The sequence below is a fragment of the Telmatherina bonti genome, assembly GCF_933228915.1.
Source record: "Telmatherina bonti genome assembly, chromosome: 17".
NCBI lineage: Eukaryota > Metazoa > Chordata > Actinopteri > Atheriniformes > Telmatherinidae > Telmatherina > Telmatherina bonti.
Window position 1 is genome coordinate 17,848,861 of NC_136615.1, and position 25,053 is coordinate 17,873,913.

A 25,053-nucleotide genomic window follows, 5' to 3' on the forward strand; every position below is an offset into this window, starting at 1 on the left:
TTGTCAGCCGTGGGGTTCCCACAGCGCGTAATTTCCACTATACAGAGTGTGCGGGCCCCCTCCACTAGGTCATTGTATGACTGTAAATGGAGGGTGTTTGAGGAATGGTGCCGCAAGTACGGCCACATTTCTTTTCAGTGCTCGGTGGGGACGATCTTGTCATTTTTACAGGATCTGATTGACAAACGGAAAGCCTTCTCCACGGTTAAAGTGTATTTGGCAGCTATTGCTGCCTGCCACGTGGGGTTTGGAAAGCTGACGGCAAGCCAACATCCGCTGGTCTGCCGTTTCATGAAAGGAGCACGTAGGCTTCTTCCTGTGTCCAGACCATTGGTCCCGCCATGGGAATTGGCCGTGGTCTTGGAAGGGTTGAAAGGTCTCCCTTTTGAGCCTCTGGAAGGAGCGGATTTGAAACAAGTGTCTCTCAAGACAGTGTTGTTGCTGGCTTTGGCTTCAGCGAAACGGGTTAGCGACATCCATGCCCTTTCAGTGCATCCTTCGTGTGCTCAGTATTTCCCGGGTAATGTGAGGGTAATTTTGAGACCCAACCCGGCCTTTGTGCCCAAGGTGGTGGGCTCCTGTTCCCCTATAGACTTGGTCGCATTTGGTCTCTCCTCAGGAGAACAGAGGTCGTTATGTCCAGTTCGTGCAGTCCGTTTATAACAGAGTTATAAACGAACCAAGAGTTCGAACCAAGAGTTCGTGCAGAGTTTCAGAAGGAGCGATCAATTGTTCGTATCCTGGTTTAATCCTCATAAGGGAAAGCCCGTCACGAAACAGCACCTGTCCCACTGGATGGTGGAGGCAATCGCTCTGGCCTATATGAGTCAGGGTTTGCAGCCTCCTGGGGGCCTGCGAGCACACTCGACTCGGGGCTTGGCTGCATCATGGGCCTTATTCAGGGGAGTTTCGGTTCAGGACATCTGTGCCGCAGCGAGTTGGTCCTCGCCTCTCACTTTTGTCCGGTTCCACATGTTGGATGTCTCTGCCCTGTGCTTAGCACGCGCGGTTTTGACGTCCTGAGGACTCTTTCCTGTAGGTTGGTGGACGCTGGATAAGCTTGTCTGGCAATACGGGAGCTACCACATCCCATAGTGAGACATCGAGTGAAATATTATGAAAGAGAACTTTAGGTTATTTACATAACCCCGGTTCTCTGAGTAATGTGAGTGAGATGTCTTACCAGACAACCCTTCTTGCTTGGGCGAGTGAGAAGAGGTGCTTATCTTGAATGAGGCGGTGCCGTCCGCATGAGCTATTTAAGGTAGATGGCACTACCTGATGCGGACGGACACGTTCACCAGCCAATCAGGATTGGCGTAATGAGATTAATGCTTCTGAGAGCTGCACAGAGGCGTGCATCCCATAGTGAGACATCTCACTCACATTACTCAGAGAACCGGGGTTATGTAAATAACCTAAAGTTTTAACTCTTCCTGGTTTCTTGTTACTTGTTATACGAATTCTTGATGGTGTCAGAAACTTATCACAAAAAAGTTCAATGAAAGATCATTCAAAGTAACCTTTGATTCTTGATTGTTGCTAATTTGCTTCAGTATAAAACTTTCAATTAGAATAAAAGATATTTGCTGCATTTAGTTTATTTCAATGTATAAGAAGACAAAGTATTTTTTATCATGTTACAATTCACTTTACGTTGAAGTTTTCAACCTTGTTTCAAACTTATAAGAATTAAAAGTAACTGCTTAGTTCAGCAGGGTTTCAGTCTTATTGATCTGACCAGATGAAAAAAAAAAAGTTACTGCAAAAAGTTCTTGGATATGTGGTGAATTTGCTCCAACTACCAGTGGTGGAATACATGAGCTATCTCTGCTTTTTCCATAATGGAAATGGTTTGAGGCAAGTTCAACATTCTCTGCTGTGATGTGTTCATAAAAGTGATTACAGTATTTTAGGTGGCACTCTGTTTTACCAGGGATGTTGAAGCAGTATAGTTTCTCAGTGGTGCATATGTATTGGTCCATAGCATAAATGATAAATTTGCATGAACACTTTCATGTATTTCTTTTAGTGAAGAAAAAAATGAAGAAAATGTCATCACATTGAGCTTTCTTTGTGTTTTTTTTTTTAATGCTGGATTCTTAAATTGTTTTATCCTTCTTGGAGTTTTTACATCACAGCTTTGTGCACCCATCAGATCCCGACATTCATACTGTATAAGCTGAAACTCACAATGTCTGTCCCCCATCTCAGTAAATAATCACAAGCTGCAGTTTGTTCGCATACAGTTTTACGCCTAGTGACATTAAGAAAGTCCCAACAAAAGCTGAGCATGCAGCCTGATTATATTTATCTTTCCTAGTGAGGTCCAACTCCCTTGTGTTTTCCTTGCCCAACTGGATCAAGTCTAAGCCCATTAGAATGGATTACAACTGTAATGTATGTGAAATTTATGTAACCCTATTCAAGGACATGCTGAGGGCTGATGCATAATGTATTAGAGATCCAGACACTCAACTTAGAGTCCATGAAGATGCCAAAGATAGAGTTGGCACGTATGTATTTGTAGAATGGAGATGTGTGTAGATACAAGTGCATATGCCAGCAGTTCATCAGTGTTTCTACAATGTGAACTCATTAATGGTTTTAATTCAGTTGAATAGTCATTTATTCACACTCTGCTACATTCAAAATTCTCACTTTATTAATGCAACTGCTGAGCTCTGTCTTGCCGCCTCTGTCCATTTATTTCCCCTTTCATCTGTCCTTTTTAGCAGGAAGATTTTTTAATCAGTAATTGGCCTCAAGTATGCTATTTCTTCTCAGTGCATTGAAGTTTATCCTGCTGCCAAATTAAGGGTGCTCTCTAAAACAGATTTGATTGCTGTAATTGGTCTCTAGTATTCCTTAAAGCACTAAACACAATGACACAGTCATGTACTGCACTCTTAGCAGCATAAATGCATGAAATGTCCAATTCTAGGGGATTAAGGTGAAGTTGTTTAAATGTTGTAAACAAAAATAATAATTGAATATCTGACAAAGACAGAATTTATGTGTGCATTCTTATCAGATAAGTGTAACTGGCCAGCAAAAACTGTAATTGTCACACATGAAACTCATGGCTGGGTACGTTTTTGTAAATTCTCAGAAAGATCGTATACTTACCATCTTAAATTTTAAAACAAAACAAATACTTTACTGAAATCTTTACTCTAATTTTACAATATTAATTGTGCTACTTGTATACCCAGTCCTGACACCCTACCCTGTCACCAGTTTATCTAGTACTGACTCTTCCAGAACCGAGTCTTTTCACTCTTATCTTAATTTGTTTTTATTTACTTTGCTGCTGGCATACAAGCCTGCATTTATTTAAATTGCATTTAAATTTAATATGATCAATGAGACTAATTACTCTTTTAACAGATTTAAAAAACTTCCAATATATAGTCAAACATACACAGCGTCTTCGTTCTGGTGAATAGGTGAATTCTGGTGCCATTAATATGTCTTATCAGTTCTATTGACACAGTGTTGCACTGGCAAGTGTTTTGAACATCAGTTCAATAGTGTCTGCATTGATCAGGAAGCATATTATACCTTACATATGTGGTGAACAATGTAAATCCATATTTCAGCATTTGAATTCCTCAAGCCCATCGGTTTTAAAGTGTGTACAGAAACACACTTGGAGACACAATTTGTTCAGGCTCAATGGCCAGACATCAATAGCATTTCAACATTTCCATCAGTTGCCTCCATCCTGTGTCAGTGTCATGCTGGTTAACTGTCACTGTTGGCTACCTGTCACTGTATCACTGTGACTGCATAATCAATCATTTCTGCCTTCACCTTCAATCCACAACTTAACAGCTGGCATGGACGTCAATAGATTGACATTAATAAACTATTTCTGCTGTCTGTTTGGAGTCTTACTGACTTAAATTGGATAACAATTAATGCAAGAAATTATTTTGTTATTATCTAATTAACGTATCTCTGATCATGTGCAACACAATAAACACCTAAATAGCTTATTTCACTTCTTATTACTCACAAAAACATTGATTTACAATGAGATTGAGTAATAATATATTGACACACTCCTTAATGGTGTGATGATTTATGTTCATTTATATGATCTTTAGTCATTTCCCATCTCAGAAACATTGACTTACAAATAATAAATAATTCCGCTGAAATGACTGATGTGTAGAGCACATGCACTGCTGCCTTAGCTTTTGATATAATATGTAATGTGCTTGCATGCCCACATACACACACACTGCATGAAAGAAAAAAATAATGCTTTATATCAAATCTGCCCAAGGTCTTTGGGTAGAATGACTTCTCTACCTGGAAATATTATTACAAGCGCAAACAGGCAACAGTCTGACAGTAACTCTTTTCTGTGCCAACACTATGAACCTTGAAATGTGAAAATCAGCCACGCAGCCAGAATGAGATACTAGAAATCATTACAGTGACACACATCATTTCTAGCATGATGTAGAACAGGAAGAAGAGAGATGATTTGGGCTTCCAGGTGATTGCCTCTGTTTTACTTCTCTGGCTCTTACTCTCAAACTAACAGCTGAAGTGAGAGGAGGAGAAAGAAAGCAGTGAAGACTGAAACAGAACATAGAGGCTAAATTTACCTGCAATGTCAAAATATTGTTTGAACAGGATATCCGTATGTCCTTGTATCAGTTTGTGTGTCTGTTCAGACTGTCTAGTTGGACTGGATGAGGACAATTAGATGCCATCAAAAGGCCATTTGCAATCACAGATGATTAACTCTGAATTAAGCCTGCAGTATGTTCTAATCAGTCTGCCTTAACTTGTGGCATCCCAGAGTTAACCCACTTACACAAACCCTCAGGGCAGACTTGGTGTATGTGAAACATACAATTTGTAATTACAATTTGCACAGTCTGACAAAAAGGTACCTTATTTTCAAGCAGCCCACTTAAAGTTTAAAAAAAACAAAAAAAAAAACAAACCTTGCCGTTTATCCTTGTGCCTCGGTTGTGAACTACTCCGCTTACTACCAGAGGATACCACCAGGGGGAGCATTAGAGCACTCATTCGATTAATTTCATTTCACAGCAGGAAATGATGACTTAAGTTTTAAAGTAGACGGTCTATAAGTATCCTCAAACTCAAAAACTTTTTCATAATTTTTTACACCGACCCGGTGACTTTACTTCAGGTTATACTGGTCCCAGAACAGCTGTTGGCGGTTGCTTCCGTATTGCACTTTGCAGACGTTACGTTAATTTCTGAGAATGTGCATGTTTAACGCTTCAAACAAATGCGCAATATGAAAAGTAGTCGTGATAATCATGTATACACATGACTGAAAACAAGAATATTTCCAGTCTACATATACAAGCAATGCAAACAAAGAGCATTTTGATTATTTCATTATCGTATAAACATCAGTTGAAGCTTTTAAATGAACTCTAACATAGCAGATCGTGCGCACGCACTTCAGTGATATGGTTAGTGTATTCCTCTAATCACAAGATAATTGCAGCAGTGTGTACTGTTAATGTAAAAGTGCTGCATTTGCCATGGTACATTATCAGCTCAGTGACATTCAGATATAATCACTATGCAATGACACTTCCCCTTTCTGTATATGTGAGGTGTTTCTACTGCTGGATTTGTCATTTTCAAAAGGTGTTTCTTTATCACCTGCCTCTGCACAACTCCTCTGTGTCACACTTATTTATGGCACATTCACTGTGATTGAGCTTGACTCGGAATACAATCAATTTCCCTTTTCAACCATAATGCTTCTTTTTAAACGCCTGAGCCATATCTACTTTTTCAAAGCTGAGAAACTGGCGCACAAAACCTGGTCCTGCAAGTTGTGTAAAGGTTAATTCATGGGCCTTTCTAATCAACCAGACATGTCTTTTTCTTGTTAATTGCTTGAGCCGCCCTTGAACGTATTTGCAGAAAAGAAGAGGCCACACTTTACTGATTACTTGCAAGGTGTGTCTCAGATTACAGGAGGGATGTGCTTCCAGGCTGGTGCACCTCATACGCCATGTACGCCATGCGGCATTACAACTAGACTCCTCTGCACAACTTTTGATTATGGTGATAGAGGCAACTGGTCAAAGAAAATAAGGATGTTGTTTCTATTTTGCAGAAATGTTTTTTTTTGTTTGTTTTGTTTTTTCTTTTATATTGGTATGCAGTATGTAAAACAAGTTATCTTTCACGATTTATTGACCTTTTGATAATTCTGTATGAGCCAAGACGAGACAAGGAAAACAATAACCATTTAAATGACACAGGCTGTATTTTGTTTTCTGCTTGCCATCAAACGTAAAAGTAAGAAACAATCTTCCAATCACTTGCTCTCCTCCAAAATGCCTCTGATGTGCTTGAACACAGAACTGTCTTGAGCTAGCTTAAACTACAATGCAAATTTAAACCATCCCAAACCGTCCCTCTCTGAGCTGCTTCTTCTTCTGCTTATCTGCAGTTTAATCAGATCAGCTTCACACAGAATACAAAGATTTACACAGTGGAAATAAAATATGTTCATGAAGTACTGTGACATTGCAAATATCTGAGGTTGAAAGCATATATGAGACTGTATGTGTCTAAAAGTGTGGTGTTATAAATGCATACTTCGTATTTATTGGAAGCAAAGTGCCAGCGGATACATTGGTTCAGATGGGGTCCTGCATTTCATCTTTAATATGGCCTGAACCATCATGCTGGGGAGATACCATTCAAAAATAGCACCATGAGAGTCATGTGGACATTTCACAACAGTGGCTGACAAGATGAGTCTCAGGTCAATTTCAGACATAGTCCAGTAGACTCAGGGCAACATGGAGTCTGTTCAGATGTCTGTTCAGATGTTTGCAACATTAAGCTGGTCTGAGTTTGTGTTCCCCTGCTTCCATGAGTCTGCAATAAGAATTACTGAACAGATAAACAAATAAAAAAGCTCTTTCAGATCTGCTTCCATTTCCACAGGATAAGCTGTAATCTGCTTTCTGGGTTTGGTTGACATGAAGTGAACTAAAACCTACGTTTTTAAGTGGACCTGATGCCTAGGCACTGTTGTGGAGCTAATCTGAAGAACACATGAAGATCGGAGGTCCGTAGCGGTTGGAAGTTGGCAACCTCTGCACACTATGCACCTCAGCATCCACTGACCCCGCTCTTTTATTTTACGGCTACCGCTTTATGTTTTTTGTGTTGCTTTCAAGAACTTCAGCTTTGTTATAACACCACTGACCAATCGACTGTGGAGTATTTAGCAGCAAATAAATATCAGAACCGGGCTTGTTACACAGGCAGCATCTTGCCACGGTGGGTTTTACTGAGCTCCTGACAGCGACCTATTCTTTCACAAATGTCTGTAGAAGCAGTCTGCATGCTAGGTGTTTGATTTCATACACCTGTGGCCGTGGAAGAGAATGAAACGTCTGAATTCAGTTATGTGGATGGGTCAGCGAATACTACTGGCAATTTAGTGTACAAATTAAGACACTTGCACAAAGCATGGTTTCAGTTTATGACAAAACATAATGCAAGTGTAGCGACTCTGCTACTGCATCCTAATTCTGGACTTCCATCAGTAGAAATCCATTCATCACAAAATTCTCTGTTATTTATGTCTTTTCAACCAAGTTCAGTGTGAATGCAATGTCCCATAGCAGCAGAAAAAAAAAGCCTGTTAGTTCTCCTGGATGTTCCCGTCCTCCTTTTTTAATCACATTCACTGAACCACACCTACAGTGTGGCGTTTGGCATTGCAAATAACAGTCTGCTATGGAAATATTTTGGCTGACATATACGAAGAGAAAAAGAAATGGGGGGGGGGGTATGCATAATAAAGTTGCCCACCATTTTTAGTCAAATCACTAAAACACTGCTGAATAAAACTACTAAATAAAAATACACTTTCCTCTGACAAGGTAACTTTACCTCTCCAGTCTTTGAGTGCCAACATGAGAAGTGACTCCAAAAGTATGCAAGACTAATTTTACGAAGCACTTCTGATGTCAGACGGGGAGAATTATAACTAGGCTAAAAGTGCATCAGAATAGTAGCGGTGGGGAAGTGAAGTGGATGTGTTTGCTTGCAACATGAACATGATGCATATTTATGGGCCTTGGAGAAGGAGCAGATATCTGTCGGTGCTATTTAGTAGTGGATTTTATCCAGTCCTTTAAACTTTGTCAGGTTGGAAAACAACTGATGTCACTGGTGTCACTTATTGACTTTATTTGTAATTTATCTTTGATGTGTTATAGACAGAAAGAAATTAGAATAAGTCTTCATTGTGGATTCAACAACATTGTGCAGCAGCTGGATTTTCTTTCAAGCCTTTTCAGGCTCCATGGTATTTGGTGGCCATACCAGTTAAGAATCTCAGCTGTTTAGGTAGAGAGGCTTGATCCAGTTACCTGCTAAGCATCTTGTCCATAAGGGCCAGTCATTTTCCAGTTTCCAAGGAGAACTTTCCAGATGGCTCTGTGAAACAAACCATCTGGCTTGTCAGGTTCGTAATAACTATCCTGTGATTTCTATGCTTGCCATTCATTTTTTACATCAGTTGGTGAAGCCCTTCAGACTTAGCTGATCTTTTGCAGTGGCACGTTTTAGGCAGAGTTTATTTCCTTACCAAATCTGTTTCCCCAGTAAATTATTCAACTCTAACCGATAAAATGTGATTTATTTATATTTAATGGGATTCTGCATCAATAAATTTCACAATGATCCATCAAATTAAAAGGCATTACCAAAAGGGTCTTCATTTTTTATATACCTTTGAGCAGGTGACAGGCATAGGCGTTTTTGAATTATGCCCTCATAGTGTCCATCCCTCCACCCATTCATTCATTTGTTAGAACTGAATTTAAAAAAATGAAGTGAGCAACATTGATATTTATAGCATTGTCTACTGTCATGGCTGCAATTAAGTGTTGAGTCAGAATCAGTTTAATTGGCCAAGCATGTGAGCACATACATCCCTGTATCACAAATTTGCCTCGAGGGGCTTCACAGTCAGCACGGGAACCATCATTCATCCACAGATCCGCAACTCGAAAGAAAAACAACTCCCCTTTATTGAAGAAGAAACATGGATGTGAACTGGTGCTTGGCAAAATCCAGCAAAGCTGAGGTGTTAATTCAAGTTATAGACAGCGCACAACTGTGTGAAGCAGTTTACTCTTTATTCTTCTCCTGCTGCTTCACACCACATTTCAAGGCCAAACAACCCACACATTTTACCATTCAGTGATCATTATGCTGACCTTTTTAAGGGAGACATATTTTGCCCTTTTTACACAAGCTGACAGAGTTTCCTGAGTTCTTAATGAATACCATATTAAAATGCCACAGAGACACAGTACAGCTTTTCCTTTTTCCACCATGAAATTGGGCCTTTTTTCACATCAGCTAGTTTTAAGGTGTGGAATGAACCGCTCGACTCCATGTAATCTCTCTTTTCTCCAGAGTCTGCCCCTTTTAAAACTGCCAATACTCAATAATCCTTGAAGCAAATTAAACGTGTATGACAGAGGATACAGTTATGGTACGAGCTAACACTGGCACACACAGCACACTGAGCTCGGTCTACCTCACATCAGACTAAAAAAGAAATACTTGACTGGCAGTATACTTTGCTAATACTTGGCCAATGACAACTAGTATGGATCCTCCAATGAGACACATCTTATCACAAACAACATTAAACTGATCCCATTTGTGGAAAACCTGCACTGCAGAATATATTGGACAGCTGGCAGTTTGGTATTCCAATTAAAAATCATGTAATGTCTCTGACATTTACCAGACTTCGCTACCAGTCATTTCTGTATGTTTGTCTGTGGTGCCTAATATTAAGAACTGCTTGCTCATATTGGCTTCTTTTCACTCAACTCAGTTAGTTTCTTTTAGTCATAGTGGAGGTGCTAATGATCCAATGACAAACAAGGAAGCAGAATTTTTAACTCCTCACTTAGACTTAAATTAAAAAATGTATTTTAATAGGCAGATATCATTGCTGGGATATAAAACATAAAGATCTTACAGAATATCATTTGATTATTGTTCTCTAATAAGAACTATATGCCCATAGATACGAATTTACTGTAATAACAAAGTAAAGATTGATGAAGAGCTTAGATTTCCTACATGCGAGGGACAGTAAATGTAGCTTAATATTTAACATAAGTAGATATAAGATGAGGTGTCTTGGTGTACTTTGATTCTGTACCGAAATCCAATAGAAATCTGAACCACTAACTGATTTAGAGAAACCCAGACCAACGTGGAAGCAAACAAATTGCAAGTATTTCATATATATATATATATATATATATATATATATATATATATATATATATATATATATATATATATATATATATATAATTATAAACAACTCTAACAACCCAATCAAAGATATTAAGCACAATTTTCCATATGTTTTCCACTCACAGTTGTTCTGTGACCGTTCCCTTTATTAATTATTCATAAATGGAAATGTATGAAATAAAGCCCGGCTTTCAACTTTATCCTGCTCTAGCTAGCAGTAGGAGCGCCAATGGACAACCGACCTAAGCGTTGTCTGCCAGCACAAAGCTGCTGTTCTGCCAGCTGAATGTCTCTGTTCACTCAGCAGTGCAAGCTGTCCAGCCACCTGCGGAGAACTGAGCTTAGATCTCACACCGAGACACAAAACTCTTACGGGTAGAAACTCTTCAGAGTGAATGATGAAAGACATTGAGTAATACCTGCAGCTAACAGGTATTACTTCTTACTTGATTCTTCTTGGAATTCATGTTGCTGATGTATTAGTCTGAATGCTTCTAAACAGACTCATAAAACTACATTTTTTACTTCAGACTGAATGGACATCTTGCAAAAAGAGAAACTTACACTGCGGCCGTAGTATTTGAAGTGACTTAACTAATCTATTTAGATAATAGAGTTTAAGCAGCTTTAATGTGTTCCAGGAAAAATAAATAAATAAATAAACTGGTATCGAGTGGCTTTGCACTGACCTAGTGTCACACACAGAGTGATTTCTACTGAGTTTAAATAAATGTATTAGGAGAGCCCAGTTTATTAGCCTCACTGCCACAGAAAATGTATTTCAACTTTGATCACTGGAGAAAATTATCTGCAGAATTATGTAGCACAACAACTGCTTATTTGATACATCTCAAAGGAATGAAGCTGCCGGGCTGACTTATATGCTAATTTATTCAGTTACCAAGGATGAATAAATGTCTTCCGCTTATTTTTTTCTTGTTGCTCTTTTTGCCACAGGAGAATGCAGCTGCCATGAGGGTTATTCCCCCGATCCTGTCCATAAACACCTCTGCGTTCGCAGTGACTGGGGTCGCAACGAAGGGTAAATCCCATCTGACTAATGTCTACTTCAACTACTATATGCATTAAGTCCTAATCCCAACTTCTCTGGTAAACATGATCAGATTTTGGCTAAAATAATGGTAATCGTCCACAGGCATGGATTTGATATCTTTATCACGTTCCATGTCTGCACTGTAAGGTGATCCTCTGAATGTTAGAAAGAAATTGAGACCAGGGAAGAAATAGCAATCTAGGAACATCAGGAATAAAAAAAAAAAAAAATACTAGCAAATTCTAGTTAATGAGCTAAAACATGCAGATGCAGCTTTTCCTTTCTTTCTTTATTTTTCTGTAGGAGGCAAGAGTATGAGGAAAGTTATAGGGCGTAAAATGTAAACTAGCAGGAACAGACATGAGGCTTGGCAGGGAAGGAAAGTCCGAGTCAGAGATGAGCCCCTCTCTCTGACTCTGACCTTGTTTGACAATTAGCTGGCTTGCTCAGTCAATGGCCACACGTTGTTATTCAGCTTCGCCCGTCATCTGCTGGCCTGGATCCAGTCACCGATCACATTCCCATTCTCTGTTTCGTTGAGGAAGCTGCAGACAAAGGGTAATCTTATCCAACTGAAAACCTTTTATCAGAGGAAGTTGGTTTTAACTTTGTTCATTACATATTATATTAACAGTCAAGCATTTAAAAAAAAAAAAAAAAACTTTCACATTAGTCGAGACTTTTAATTGCATAAAGCCTGAATGGTAAAGTCAAAATATGAACCTTGTTTTTTGTCATTGTGTCCCTTCTTCCTTGTCCTCCTCAAGTCCTTGGCCATATGCTAACCTGGAGAAAGGTTATGACCTAGTTACAGGCGAGCAGGCCCCAGAGAGGATTTTCAGGTGAGTGCGAAACTGCAGGTGCAACTCTTGAGTGCGTAACTTGTGCTGGCCATCTGTGATTGTGCCGACACAGAGTGGCAGTGTTCCTGGCATGAATTCACATGCGACGTGCGTGTGTGTGACAGAGCGTCCAGATAAGTAGCTGGCAGATGCACATAAACACAGCTGGATTGACACACAAAATCACCTCAAGACGGAGCAAAATCTCACCAGTGGGCTGTCTGTGTGTATGCAGAATAGCCCAAGGAGCAATTCTGGGGGGACTCCTTTCAAAATGCTTTTACTGCCATTTTTGTTACACTCCTCAGTCTTGATGGGGTCACTGTGTTTGACATTTTTCTTCAGATTCAAAGCTCAAAGGGCACATTTAGTATCATCCAGCTGTTCTTCTTAACCAGCCCCCTCACCAGACCTACAGATACTATTCTAAAGTATGAAACAGAATTGGATTTGTGAAATCTAACTTCCTCCCTATCCCTCCACTACGTAGGAAGAGTATGTCACAGTAATGTCATTCCTCTTCACATGGAACTATTGGAGATAACTACTCCGCTAGAGACCACCAAATGAATCAATGCACTAAATTTCCCATTATTTGTTTCCGCACTGGATCTTCAGGCCACGTGGAGCCGTTTTAAAGCCCTATAGTATGGTGTACTCACAAAAAAAAAGCAGATCTATGAGACATTTGAAGCAGACTTTATGAGTGAAGAAAGATGAAAAGACAACCATGTACACAAACAGCTGCAGAGCACAAATCCATTCTGACCCAGAAACACCGATACTGATAAGTGACGCTGTGAATGGAGATGCAGCAACCAAGTGGAAACCTGCGCCGGGGTTAAGTTAGAAAGTTGTTATATCAGTGCTGTGTGTAGTGGATAAGGATAAGGGTTTGCAATGCACTTCAGCCGGACAGTCACTTCTATATGTCAGGGAAAAGAGAAGCTTAATCGTAGCAGGGATTAGTTTCACAGTTGGAGAGCTTTTGACAAAACCAGGACTGTTTCGGACTTTTTTTCCAGGCTAGAAATGGTGTGAAAATAAGCATCTGGTGATCTTAAAGAAGGGATGCGCAAGGAATGGCTTAAAATCTAGTGTAATGCATTGATGATTCCAGGTTGTGTATCAGAACAGGTGTTTTTTTGTAGAAGTCTCAGTTTTTCTTTATGCGGTTTTTGGTTCTGTTACATGAATTAAAACCGTATAGACAAACACACGCTTGGCTACTTTAGTATTGATAGGTTTTAAACGCCGGGAACAACATCGTCTACTATAATAGTTCATGTAGAAGATAAGTGTACTTTAATTCTGTGGCAAAAATACTTTGGAGGCAGCATCCACGCTTGGTTTCTGTATATCTGAGAAAACATGGGCTCGTCTCCCACCAGCACAGATGCATTAAAGGCACAAGATGCAAAGCACAGCAATGCCTTGTGCTATTTGTGAAGCCTTACCGTGTGTTGTTATTCCCAAGTGACAAGTGTTGGCCTCCTGCACAGTCGCCTGCTGAGAGGATTAATCTTCGCTCAAGAGAAACACGTCTGGCTATTCCAAATTATTTTTACAAGCCGAGCAGTGGTCATCAGCACACATGTCACAGTGACTACACTCGCCCACAGCTTCCTTTAATGTATTCCTTGGAATGCCATTTCGTATCCAACTGAGCCGCAGATGCACTTTATGTAAATAACATTTAAATGAGTCGAATTACATGATCAGCATCATGATTTTTTTTCCTCCTTGTAACACAACTGTATTTATTCTGACTTCATAATACGCACACTACTTATGTTATCTGTGTATTGTTTCTCAAATGTGAAACAATCAGTGAGAATTATAACATTTAAGTCGTTTTAAATGATTCAGAAAGATCTGTATAGTGCATTTACTCTAAAGTAACATTTGTAACAGAAAATCTAGATGATGCAAACTCCCTCCTGAAACATGCCACAGAAACCCCATCAGAAGCAAAACTATAGCCTCTGAATTCAAGGAATACTATCAGGCCATTCATATCTCTTGTATGTAGCAATGAGTGGGCTGCCATGACCGGTGACCAGGTGATTAGGTTCAATTATATCAACTGCTGCTGAGGTCAGATTTACCCACATGAGCAGCATGATGGTTCACTTTAAGCACCCAGTGTTACAGATAGTAACATCAAAATCCAAAAATACTGACATGCTTGTTAGATATTCTTTAGAATGAATGAACCAGGTTTAAAACTGTTTTTTTTTTTTTTTTTTTGCTTGTTTGTTTTACATTTAAACCTGCAAGCTACTTGGGGCAGTCAACTTGATCAGATATTACATGCTCATTGTATTCGGCTTTTGCGATAATTCGAGTTTTGCAGGAAAATACAATGAAATATTTGTTTAATTTGAGAAACTAAACAGATTAGATTTCAAAAAATTGAAAAAATGGGAATTAATTAAGAAAACCGTGATTTCTACAGTAGTAGTTTATTTCAGCATGTGGTGCTTCTGTCACACACTCTGCATAATTTCTGATGTCTCACTTGTCATGTTGGGATGTGTTACCATGTCTTTCTGTGTACAGTGTGGCTCTGTATACACTACCCTAATGTGATAATGTGACAGGCGTATTTCTGACGTTCATGTCTTGTTGTCATGCCAACACAGATCATTCTACAGTCTGGGCCAAGGGTTGTGGCTGCCAGTCAGCAAAAGCTTTGTAGTGCCGCCGGTGGAACTGTCAATCAACCCCATTGCCAGCTGTAAGACAGATGTGTTGGTTACTGAAGATCCAGGAGAAGTCAGGTCAGTGGGACTCAACTCAGAGCATCACAATTCAGTTCATGGAAATGTTGCTGTTCACGTTTCTACTTTGAAAAATAAAATGAAAACTACTTGTCTTTATTGCGATTTATAACTTGATTTAGTTTATGATTAAACATGCAGGTAAGTATTGAGAAAGGTAATATTTGCATGTAAATAGTCACAAACGATTTGAGAAGACGGACTGTTTTGTCCTTAGAAAATGTTTTATTTAAAGGACTTTAAATAAGTGTCAGAAAAGCATGAAAGCATTTTGGGCTGTTTCCACACAGTGGGGATTTAGAAACAAATCCAAACAGTGCAGTTGTGTCAACAAGCTTAAAGGTTTGGCATTACAGTGGGACAGTGACAAAATATTGGCAACAGGAAACTTGTGTTTCTTGATGAGCCAGCAAACAGGGGCTGGTGTGTACGAGTGTGGTTAAAATCGTAAAATGTATCGGAGCATGAGCTGGGGATGAAAATATCCCCTCTGTCAAAGCCAGCTGATAGCAGAATGAGAGATGATATTTCACTTAGAGACTGAATGAAGGTGTTGCACTTTTTCAAACAGGCAATGGTCAACAAATAAACGGTTTCTGAGCCATACATCAACCATGTTCTGGTTCAATGATAATGACCATGATAAAAACATTTTATAGCTGCAATATTTTTTCTGTATTTTGCCCATTTTTCTCAACTTCAAACCACAACTTTTACAATACCTTTTTTCATTGTTATTAATTTCTAGTATGTGGTTCTTTTGCCATCACAAGTCAACAGTATAATGGTTTTATTTTATGTTATTTAATAGTTTATTTGATAGTGACAGGGCATATTAATGGAAAACCTATGGCAACTGGTTCAAACAAGGTGTGTTGTAGCTAACAAGCTAATTAGCATTAATAGTCCCAACTGGTAATGGAACAATAGACAGTATAATAAAACTAGGGGTGGGGACTTGGAAAAAGAAAAAAATCACTTTGTAATCTCTTTTAAATACATTTTAATCTTATAACAGTATTTGGCTTCTTTTTTTAATTTAAATTTATTCAGGTGGATAATTAAATCAAATATTACACACAGAAATTGTTAACTCCGGCTCTGTTAATGTCTGGAAAATACATTTAATTTAATTTCTATTTTGAAATTGTACAAAAAAAATATATTCCTATTATAAACCTATTATAATATTTTATTAAAAACTGAATAAACCTTAAAATGAAAATGTTTTCAGTAATTTAACTAACAGCTCACACCATGTAACAGTACTTTTAATACTTTTAGTACTTTTAATGTTTTTCTCCATACAGGTCATTAATAGACAATAATATCTGGCAGTAAGCCAGACTGTGTTGTGACTTCTGTCTAGTCGGAGCAGAAAAATCAATAAATATAGTGCCTAGGTGTTACTTTTTTACCAGACGTCTACAGTGTGCAGCAGTGTATTCGGTGTACCGATTAAGGTAATGCAAAAAAAATGCAATAATTTCTTTAATTTGTTCATTTTTTTCTGTAAGTAAATTAAATTGAATTAATGTGATAAAGTTCCACCCCTAAGTAAAACAATGAAATGTTTGTATATTGAAAAAGTTTATTATAATATAAAGATTTTCAAATCCTTATAAGTCAAAAATGATCAAAATGATTTAACATAGAAAGACAAAATGCAGCTGTTCTGTGGGAAACTTCACCGCCCCACATCAAACAGATGCTCTTCTTGGTGTTCAGCAAGGCTGGATTTAGAAGACCATTCGTCAACATGAGTATACTGGTGAGAATACTGGCCACCACTTCGGTGCTTCTTGCTCTAGTCTAAGTGACAGCATCATCAGCATCCATTTGGAAATCAGCATTGTGACATTCATTGGGTCAATCATTATTTTACTGTGACAGTAGGGTCATCAATAAAGGAGGATTGGCACTGTCAATACAAACGTTGTTTACCCCGAGCCAAATAGGATTGTATCCACAGAAAGGCAGCTGAAGAGAAACCGCAATTTCTTACCTTCATAAAAAGAAGCTGATGATTTACAGTGTGAAATGTCGTCTTCTGGTATAAAAATACAGCGCCTACGAAACTATTCCCGTTCAACATACGTTTAAACTTTACAATAAACAGGCAGGTTGCTGACTATGGATGTAGTAGACGAGAGTAACCGTTGTTAAGATTGTCAATTCCTTTGTGGAATGTGTAATTAGTATCTCATTTTCTAATTCTAAAAGGAAACAAATCAGCAGCTGGAAAATAAGCAGACTTTCCTGAAGTTACTGCGATGCTGAGTCTGTTTAAGAAATATCCTTTGAAGGCTACGTTGTTCTTCAAGTTAACTGATTATTGATTTCGGTTGAGTCCACTGCGATCTGTTTTGTCAGCAAGAAAAATATCTTTGTTGAAATGATCTCTTCCCCACACTATGTTTTATTTTATTTTTATTTCGTTTAATGCAAGGTTGTCCACTACAGATGTACATTTAACCACTTAACATATACTCAAATGTATAAATAGTATAGTCACATATTGATTGGATTATGGGTACAATTGCGTTTTGTAGCCAGATATACATTAAATACATGCTTTTAAAAGTACTGCTGGTATGGTACAGCTTATCAAAAGCGATTTATGCTTTATTTTTAGCAGCTGTAATACAAGTAGCATCTGCAGCAACAACAAGAGGATAGACAACATTCATAACAAAAGTAATTTTTAAAGACTCAGATTTAATAAGATATGAACGGTTATAGTATTTTTACTTAATATGACATCAAACAATAGATCTAGTCAATAATCTACTTAATAATATGAAGACTGATCATTTCAACTTGTCTCAAGCCTTTTAAGTACAGTATGTATTATACTAAACTGTATAAAGTAAAAGTAGGACATGCGTCATTGCTATGAAAATAGATTCAATGTCTGAAAAAAACATAATAAAAAAATCAGTTTTCTTTACTTATTTATTACACTCAATACACTTGGGTGTTTTTGGTGTCAAAAATTGCATAAACCATACATTGCAGTAATCATAAAGTACATCACTTTTCTATGTGTATTACATTAATTGTAGTTGCATATTTTCTGCATGGCAGCATAAATCTAAACTTCTCTTTACAAAATTGCTTCAGGAGCATAGAACTCCCAGGGCATTTGCCCACATGCTCCTGACTCACTGTAAACAGGATTATAGCATGCTTCTTGATTAATAAGCTGGAGTTTTTCATCTATAATGAAATAAGGTGGTAATCAGTGATGGTGAGCTAGAAAATGAGGACATGCTGTAGAGCAATAACTGTTAATAGCCATATTCCCCTTATATGCTGATCCAATGGGGATGAATAATTGTAACTGAAAATATGAAATATTAGTCTTCACATTGGACTACAAGAAAAAACTTTTACAGAAAAACTTATGATGTTTTCTATTTATTTATTTATTTATACTTGTTACATTTATTTTCAACAAAAGGTGACATCTGCTTTACAGTAAATAAAGATATAAGTAGAAGAACATGTTGTCAAGGCAGCATTACATTGCATCAGTAATCGTTTTTTGTTTTTTTTTTTCTTTTTTTGGCTTTATTGCCAAGTTAAATTTAAAGAATACCACTCAGACTACGTAATGCATTCTTTTGCACTGAAGGTGAGTCATTACATCTGACATTGGCCAATAAACATATTAAATTAACCATGTAAACAGGAGCAAAACCATCTGCTACCATCAGTCCTTAGACAGAAAAATCAAACGGTTATTAGAAAATATGAAAGAGATAAGAATATCCACTGCATGGCTTAATAACTTAATGTCCCTTGTGAAGTTAATGGTTAGTTTCTATAACTGTGAGGCAAATCTGTCAGATTGTCATGAATAATGCAGAGAGCTCATTATCCAGAGGAATTTTTTGTGGGACTAAATCCCATGGGGACTCAAGGAGATTGAAGCTGATGCACTCTCCCAAAGTGTTTATCTGCACATTTATGTAGTCGGTTAGTCACGATAGACATGCTGATGTGAGAAGTGGTGAAATACTCAAACTGCAGTGTTAAAAAGGATACATAAACATTTTCATTTATTAGCCCTTTTACTTATAGCCACCTTCTAAGGAAATGTGGTAAACAGTATGTGGAAAAGAGAAATCATTATGGAGGCATTTGTCTTTGAGAAGATGCTTTTGTTCATATGGGGAAAAAAAAATGTTTGTTTGTATTTAACATTTAATATAACATTTATTAAAAAGTAATTCCATAATAATGAAGATATATTGGGATGCTGATTCCATTTTGTTCGATGAACTGAATAAGTGATCATAAATAAATTACATTAAATTTAATATATAGGTTCTTAAAGCACCTCTACAAGCTTTATTAGTGGGATAAAGCCATGCTATCAGGATGATTCTGCAACCGTGTGTTTACTTTTATGGCTACGTTAATTAAGGCAAGGTGAATTGTGCAGCTTCAGATTAAGCCATGTCAAGGTCAATCATAGCTTTATTTAATCTTTCAGGTTGTATTTGTTAAACTTACTCTTTTAGTTCCTGAAAAAGAAGAAAATGGGAAAATAAACGGGTGTTTTTCAGCATTTAAGATGCAAGCCCTTTGTACACCCAGTTGAGGGAATGCTTGTTGCCCAGTCATTGTAAAACATGACAATGCCATAAATTAAGGAATAAAACTGAACTGAAATGGAATAAAATGCTTTTCTGATTTCACTCTGACTGCATTCCCTCCTTAAAATGTCATCTTGATAAACAACACAAAAGGGTTACCTAATAGCTTTGCTCTGTTTTTCCAGCCATAAAGAATTGTTAAAGCATTTAATGCACAACTGATTATAAAACCATCAAGTTATACATCAAAAATGTTCTCCCTCTGTTTCCATTGCCATTACTTTCCCTATTTTACTCGCGCAGTGTCTGACATTTAAAGCCAGACAGAGATGAAATAAAATGCATTCCATGCTATAAGTAATATTCGAATTTGGAAGCATTGAAAATAATGAAATATGTCCTCATAATAAAAGCAAAGAAACTATGTGTCATGCACTGCTTTTTACTTTTGTTTTGCGACTATTTAAAATTGAATTTAAAGATAAGGACCAGATTTTTAATGAGATTAAATTCATAAATCTGTAAGCAAAACCAGCCTTTGGTTGTATTTGCTTGCAAAGACAGACTCAGAGACATGGCCTTGCGTTCAGAATTAGCTTGTCTAGCTAGTCCATAAAAGTATTTGTTCATGGTAAATTACAATTTTACCCTGCGATGGACTGGCGAGCTGTCCAGGGTGTACCCTGCCTTTCGCCCAAAGACTGCTGGGATAGGTTCCAGCTTCCCCGTGACCCTGAATTAGATTAAGCGGTTTGTAAAATGAATCAATTAATGAATTTACTTTTTTTTTTTCCTATTTTAGTAAATGTTAGACAATGTCATTAGTCCACCCAGAAAATCAAGAGATATACAAGATAGAAGATACAAGGTAAGAGTCACAATAGCAGTGCTAAATGACTGAGTACTTGGGTCTTTACAAACTTAACTGATTAAAATAAGGTGCTTCCTTTCTTTATTGCATTCATATGGTTTAATACTTGAAGTGAAGAAATAAAAAAAATAAATAAAATACTTTTCAAGATTTAACCTCACTAGGAGCTGGAGCTCATTTAAATTCGGCAGATTGAGGGTCTTCTGCTCGTACATCAAAAAAATGCTTATATGTTTCACTAAAGTGAACTAATGAAATCTTATGAATAGTCTCATATTAATGTCATTTATTTTAACCAGCTTCTAATGAAGCACTCTGGCTTTATTGAAAACGGTGCCAAGCAGTGTAAGTGAGCAGTTATCAGATCAATAACTGCGTTGGTGACCCGATTCAAGCTGAATGTTCGGGTTTTTTTTTTGGATGCTGATAAACAGCGGGCTGTTTTACTGCCATCGAGTTTTTGTTGAGCTTGTCTGGCACCTCTGTAGTATGAAAATCTGGCGGTTTATCTTTCATTATTTGAACCGAGGTTTTGGTTCAGATTTTTCTTTTTATATTTGAACCAGAGTTTCATATTTAAGTTAATGTTGGAATATGCAAAGAAATCATAGAGAAGCTTTGAGCTGCGACTGCATAGCTTTGGAACAAAGCCAGTATGTCAACAAACACCTTGTAAACCTCACAATACACAATGATTTGGGCACTTTAAACTGTGTTCAAAGACTAGCATTTTGTCAATAAAGAACTGTTAATAACCACGAGTAGCCGTTGACATTTTGGAGTTGTGATTAATGAGCTTACTGGCTGTGATCAAGTGAACCATCAAAAGGTGCCATTGCCAATAATCCAATGCATCTGGAAGAGCTGGAGACCAACAGAAAATTTAAAAAAAAAGTACATAAATCCAATTTCACTCACTCCCAGGTCTAAAAGATGTTTTACAACTACACAGTCAGGCAAAAGATTTAAAGCATCAATCTTTATTTTATCAGTAAGGTTTACCTGCTTCTCTCCGTCTGCTACATTTTTCCTTGGCGATTATAGAAAGTCTAAAGAAAATGCACTCCGTTCAATGACGAAAGTGCTTGATGAGAGTCAGCATATTTGTGGGGAGCAAGAACAAGAGCATTAATCAAGTGCAGGGGCAGACCAATAACGGGCCTCTGTAATCATGCTGGACCAGCGCTCTAACTTTGGGCTGTGTTGCGTGGTCATTCATCATCTGGAGAAGCAAGAGGCAGAGAGGGAGATTAATAACAAGTACATTAGGCAGTGTTTAGATGCAACCAATGTGCTTCTGGGTCATGCAACAGAGTCACCGTGCCAACGAAATGATCTTGATTAGCCAGTGATTTGGAAGAGAAATATTACAACAATTTGCATCCCTACCCGTTGCCTCACTCGAAACTGTTTTGTAGAATGATTACAGTATAGATTTCTATTCCCATTTACACTTCTGAGAGGAAGTCAGTAAAAAAAAAAAAAAAACCTGTAGGACCAAAGCAAACCTTTTTATTTTCCATGCTATAATTTATTTTGTTGTGCCACACTTCAAAAATTTTATTACAATTTTTTTTTTTTTTTTAATTCTACATCTCCCCACTTCATCTTGCAAGGGAAATGTAGCTGTACAATAATCACATGTTTTATTTTTTATTTTCTTTACTTCATGTCTCATCAGTCCAGAAGGAGAGGACAATTGACATGCACCTCAGAGCGTAACCGTTATTTTTCAGCCTCTCTGTCCCCACCTCCTAGCTTCCTCTGGATTAAGGATTCATTGTCAGTGCTTTAAAAGCTTGGCAGATAGAACCGATGCACAAAATGTTGTGCGACTCCTGTATAATTCATAAAATATGAGTTGCCAAGTGGAGAAAAAAGGGAAAAGGACAGAGGAAGAGAATGAACTGTCTTCACTTCATTTTGGTGCAATAAAATAGAGTGCATTATTTGTGGCTCTGCTAAGCAGGAGTGCAACCCAGAGGCAGCTTAAAGAAAACAGCAACAAACAAACAAACTATAAATAGGCAAATAAGAACTGGCCAGTAGAGAGATGTGTCTGAAAGAGTTTGTGTTTCCCGCCTGAAATTTAAGGGGTTTTGTTTGTTTGTTTGTTTTTGATATTGCATGTAATACGTCTGTAGAGTTTTCCTTAAAGTTTTTCTTTACAATCCAAACTTTTCTTCCTTTCCTTGCTATTAATTGTCAGACAAATGCTTAATTCCTAATTGTATCTAGTTTGGCAAGTTAGCTAGTAGTTAGTTAGTAACGCTAACCCTATACCTTTGGCTGGCTAAACACAGAAGGATCCATTATTACGTCAACAGAATGTGCTAAAAATTCAACAAAGATATTGTGATGTACTAAATCAGTAAGACATCTAACGTCATAGCTATTTTGTTTATAATATGTTTACATGATATACAAAGATTTTATGCATCAAAAAGTGTTTACAGGTTTATAAATGTACCTGTTGTTGTTGACAATCACCCCCCAAAGCAAGTGTTTTACAGTGATAGTTTATCAGTGCATTAAGCAGCCATCCACCTGGAGAATGTCCAGCTGTGCAGCAGCCAGCTGGTGATTTGTCACTAGTACCACCCCCAGCACAGCTCACCATGGGGTGGGGGGAAAAAAAAGAAAGAAAGAAAAATAGAAGTGACTTGATCATCTATCAGGAGGCTGAGCTCTACATCTAAAGTTTAGCTTTGTGTTAGCAGGCCTTCTTCTCTGCTTCATTCACCGAGAGGAACTTTCCCAAACAATTATATTCTGTATCTTAAAGTAAATTTCTGCCACATGACTTTACTTACTTGGTTTCAAACTTCAAACAACTTTATTAATCCCTTTGGGAAGTTCCCTCAGGGAAACTGAAGCTCCATTACATTCAGCATTCATCATGATAATAAAAAAAAAATAGAATAGTGTGAATTATAAAAAATATATATTTTAAAAAAGAAAAGCAAGTCTTTTTAATATAGTGTGTAAAAATGGAATATATATAATTTTTATATGCTTTCTTTTATTTTTTTTACTCTCCTGGCTACTCGTGTGAACACTGGTTTGGCTGGCACAGGTTCTTCTACATCTAAGGCATTAGACCAGCTGGACTGGCTCTCTGTGAAATGACGCGCGGCAAGTTTATTTATAAAACACATTTAATACACAAAGCAACCTGATGGGTTGCACATAATCAAGTCAGAGAAGAAAATACTGAGATACATATAGAACAAATTTCATGTTAAAAAAAGGAAATGCGTCATCATCATCAATGATTTTCATTATTATTGCATATAATACACACAATAAGTTAACTGCAGTACTCTGCCACAATGAGACGGTTGAAGTGTAGTTAAGGTCAGGTAACTTACACAGAATGTTCAAGTCTGTTTTTTTTTTTCTTTTGTTTTGTTTTTTTGTATAAGAACACAGAAAATAATGATGGCATGATGGAGGCAGAAAAGGTGATATGCGAACTCTAAAAAAGCAAACATTCATTCATTCATTATAATTAGAATCATCTCAAATGTGGCCATGACATCTTTCTAAGCTCATTGAAAGCAGGTGAACTTGTGCCAGAGAGTCTCGGTCTGCTGACACTACTTTTCCCCACATTCAGAGCGTGTGACGGTGAGGACAGTGAGTGATTTGTTGCCCTGCACTGTTTGAATTTGCAAAGAGAACGCTCAGTGTGTTTGTCGGTGAGCTGTAATACTTCACCACATGAATGGTGTGCCATTTGTGTGCTGACGTGGCATAAATCTGATATAAATACTAAAAGATAAGCTGGTGGAATTTCTCACTTACAACTCTCTGAGGCGTGAACATTTCAAATGCTGATCAGACATGAAAAGACACAATGAAAGAATGAAGATTTTGTAAATGAAAACATGTCTTGTTGTCCACTGAGATCTTGAAAATATGCCCATGATGACATTACAGAGAAATGTTTCAAATGTTTTCTTGTTCATTCTGTCTATAAGTTCAAGTCTTTACAAAGATCATGACATGCCTTCTCTCGTCATCTTTCTACTTTACATTGCAGTAGATGTAACCTCACAAACATTAATCTTTACTTTAAACTTGGGTTTTGAAGAGACATTCTGTTGTTTCAAATGTTATTCACTTGGTTTTCTGAAACAGCATTTTGAAATTAAGACACAAACATCGTCCTTGCACAGGAAGCCACCTGCTGCATGTCAATCCCTGACATGGCGAGGAATGCTGCTTTTATTTTTCTTTGAATTAAAAGAATGATTAGCATCGTCCGTTATTTAGTGTGACAACAGGTACAGATGTCAGCAGATGGACATGTTCTGTTGAAGCTGATATTTCCTACCATGGGTTGCTGACACTCAGAACGTGGAAGTGAGAGCTTTCTTCTCGGTTTGTAATGACTTATGAACGGCAGCACTGGAACTGACACAGTAGCACACAAATGTTTAGATTTCTTGCTCTTTAATCAAATATGAATCTGACTCTAAAGACAAACAATATATCTACCTTTCTTCCTGATATTATTTATGAGGAAGTTGTCTTCATAACTTCCTTTAGGTGGCCACATCTTTTGTTA

The 25,053-nt window shown here is 37.6% G+C and overlaps 1 protein-coding gene across 1 annotated transcript in view; it reads left to right on the forward strand.

Moving 5' to 3' along the window:
• Positions 1-25,053, forward strand: part of astn2 (astrotactin 2) — a gene marked incomplete at both ends in the record, with an annotated part of 274,064 nt that overhangs the window by 135,442 nt on the left and 113,569 nt on the right. The window contains 3 exons of the mRNA XM_079256074.1: positions 11,284-11,368; positions 12,148-12,222; positions 14,868-15,005. Coding sequence (XP_079112200.1) covers positions 11,284-11,368; positions 12,148-12,222; positions 14,868-15,005 — 298 coding nt within the window. The remainder of the gene's footprint in view (positions 1-11,283; positions 11,369-12,147; positions 12,223-14,867; positions 15,006-25,053) is intronic.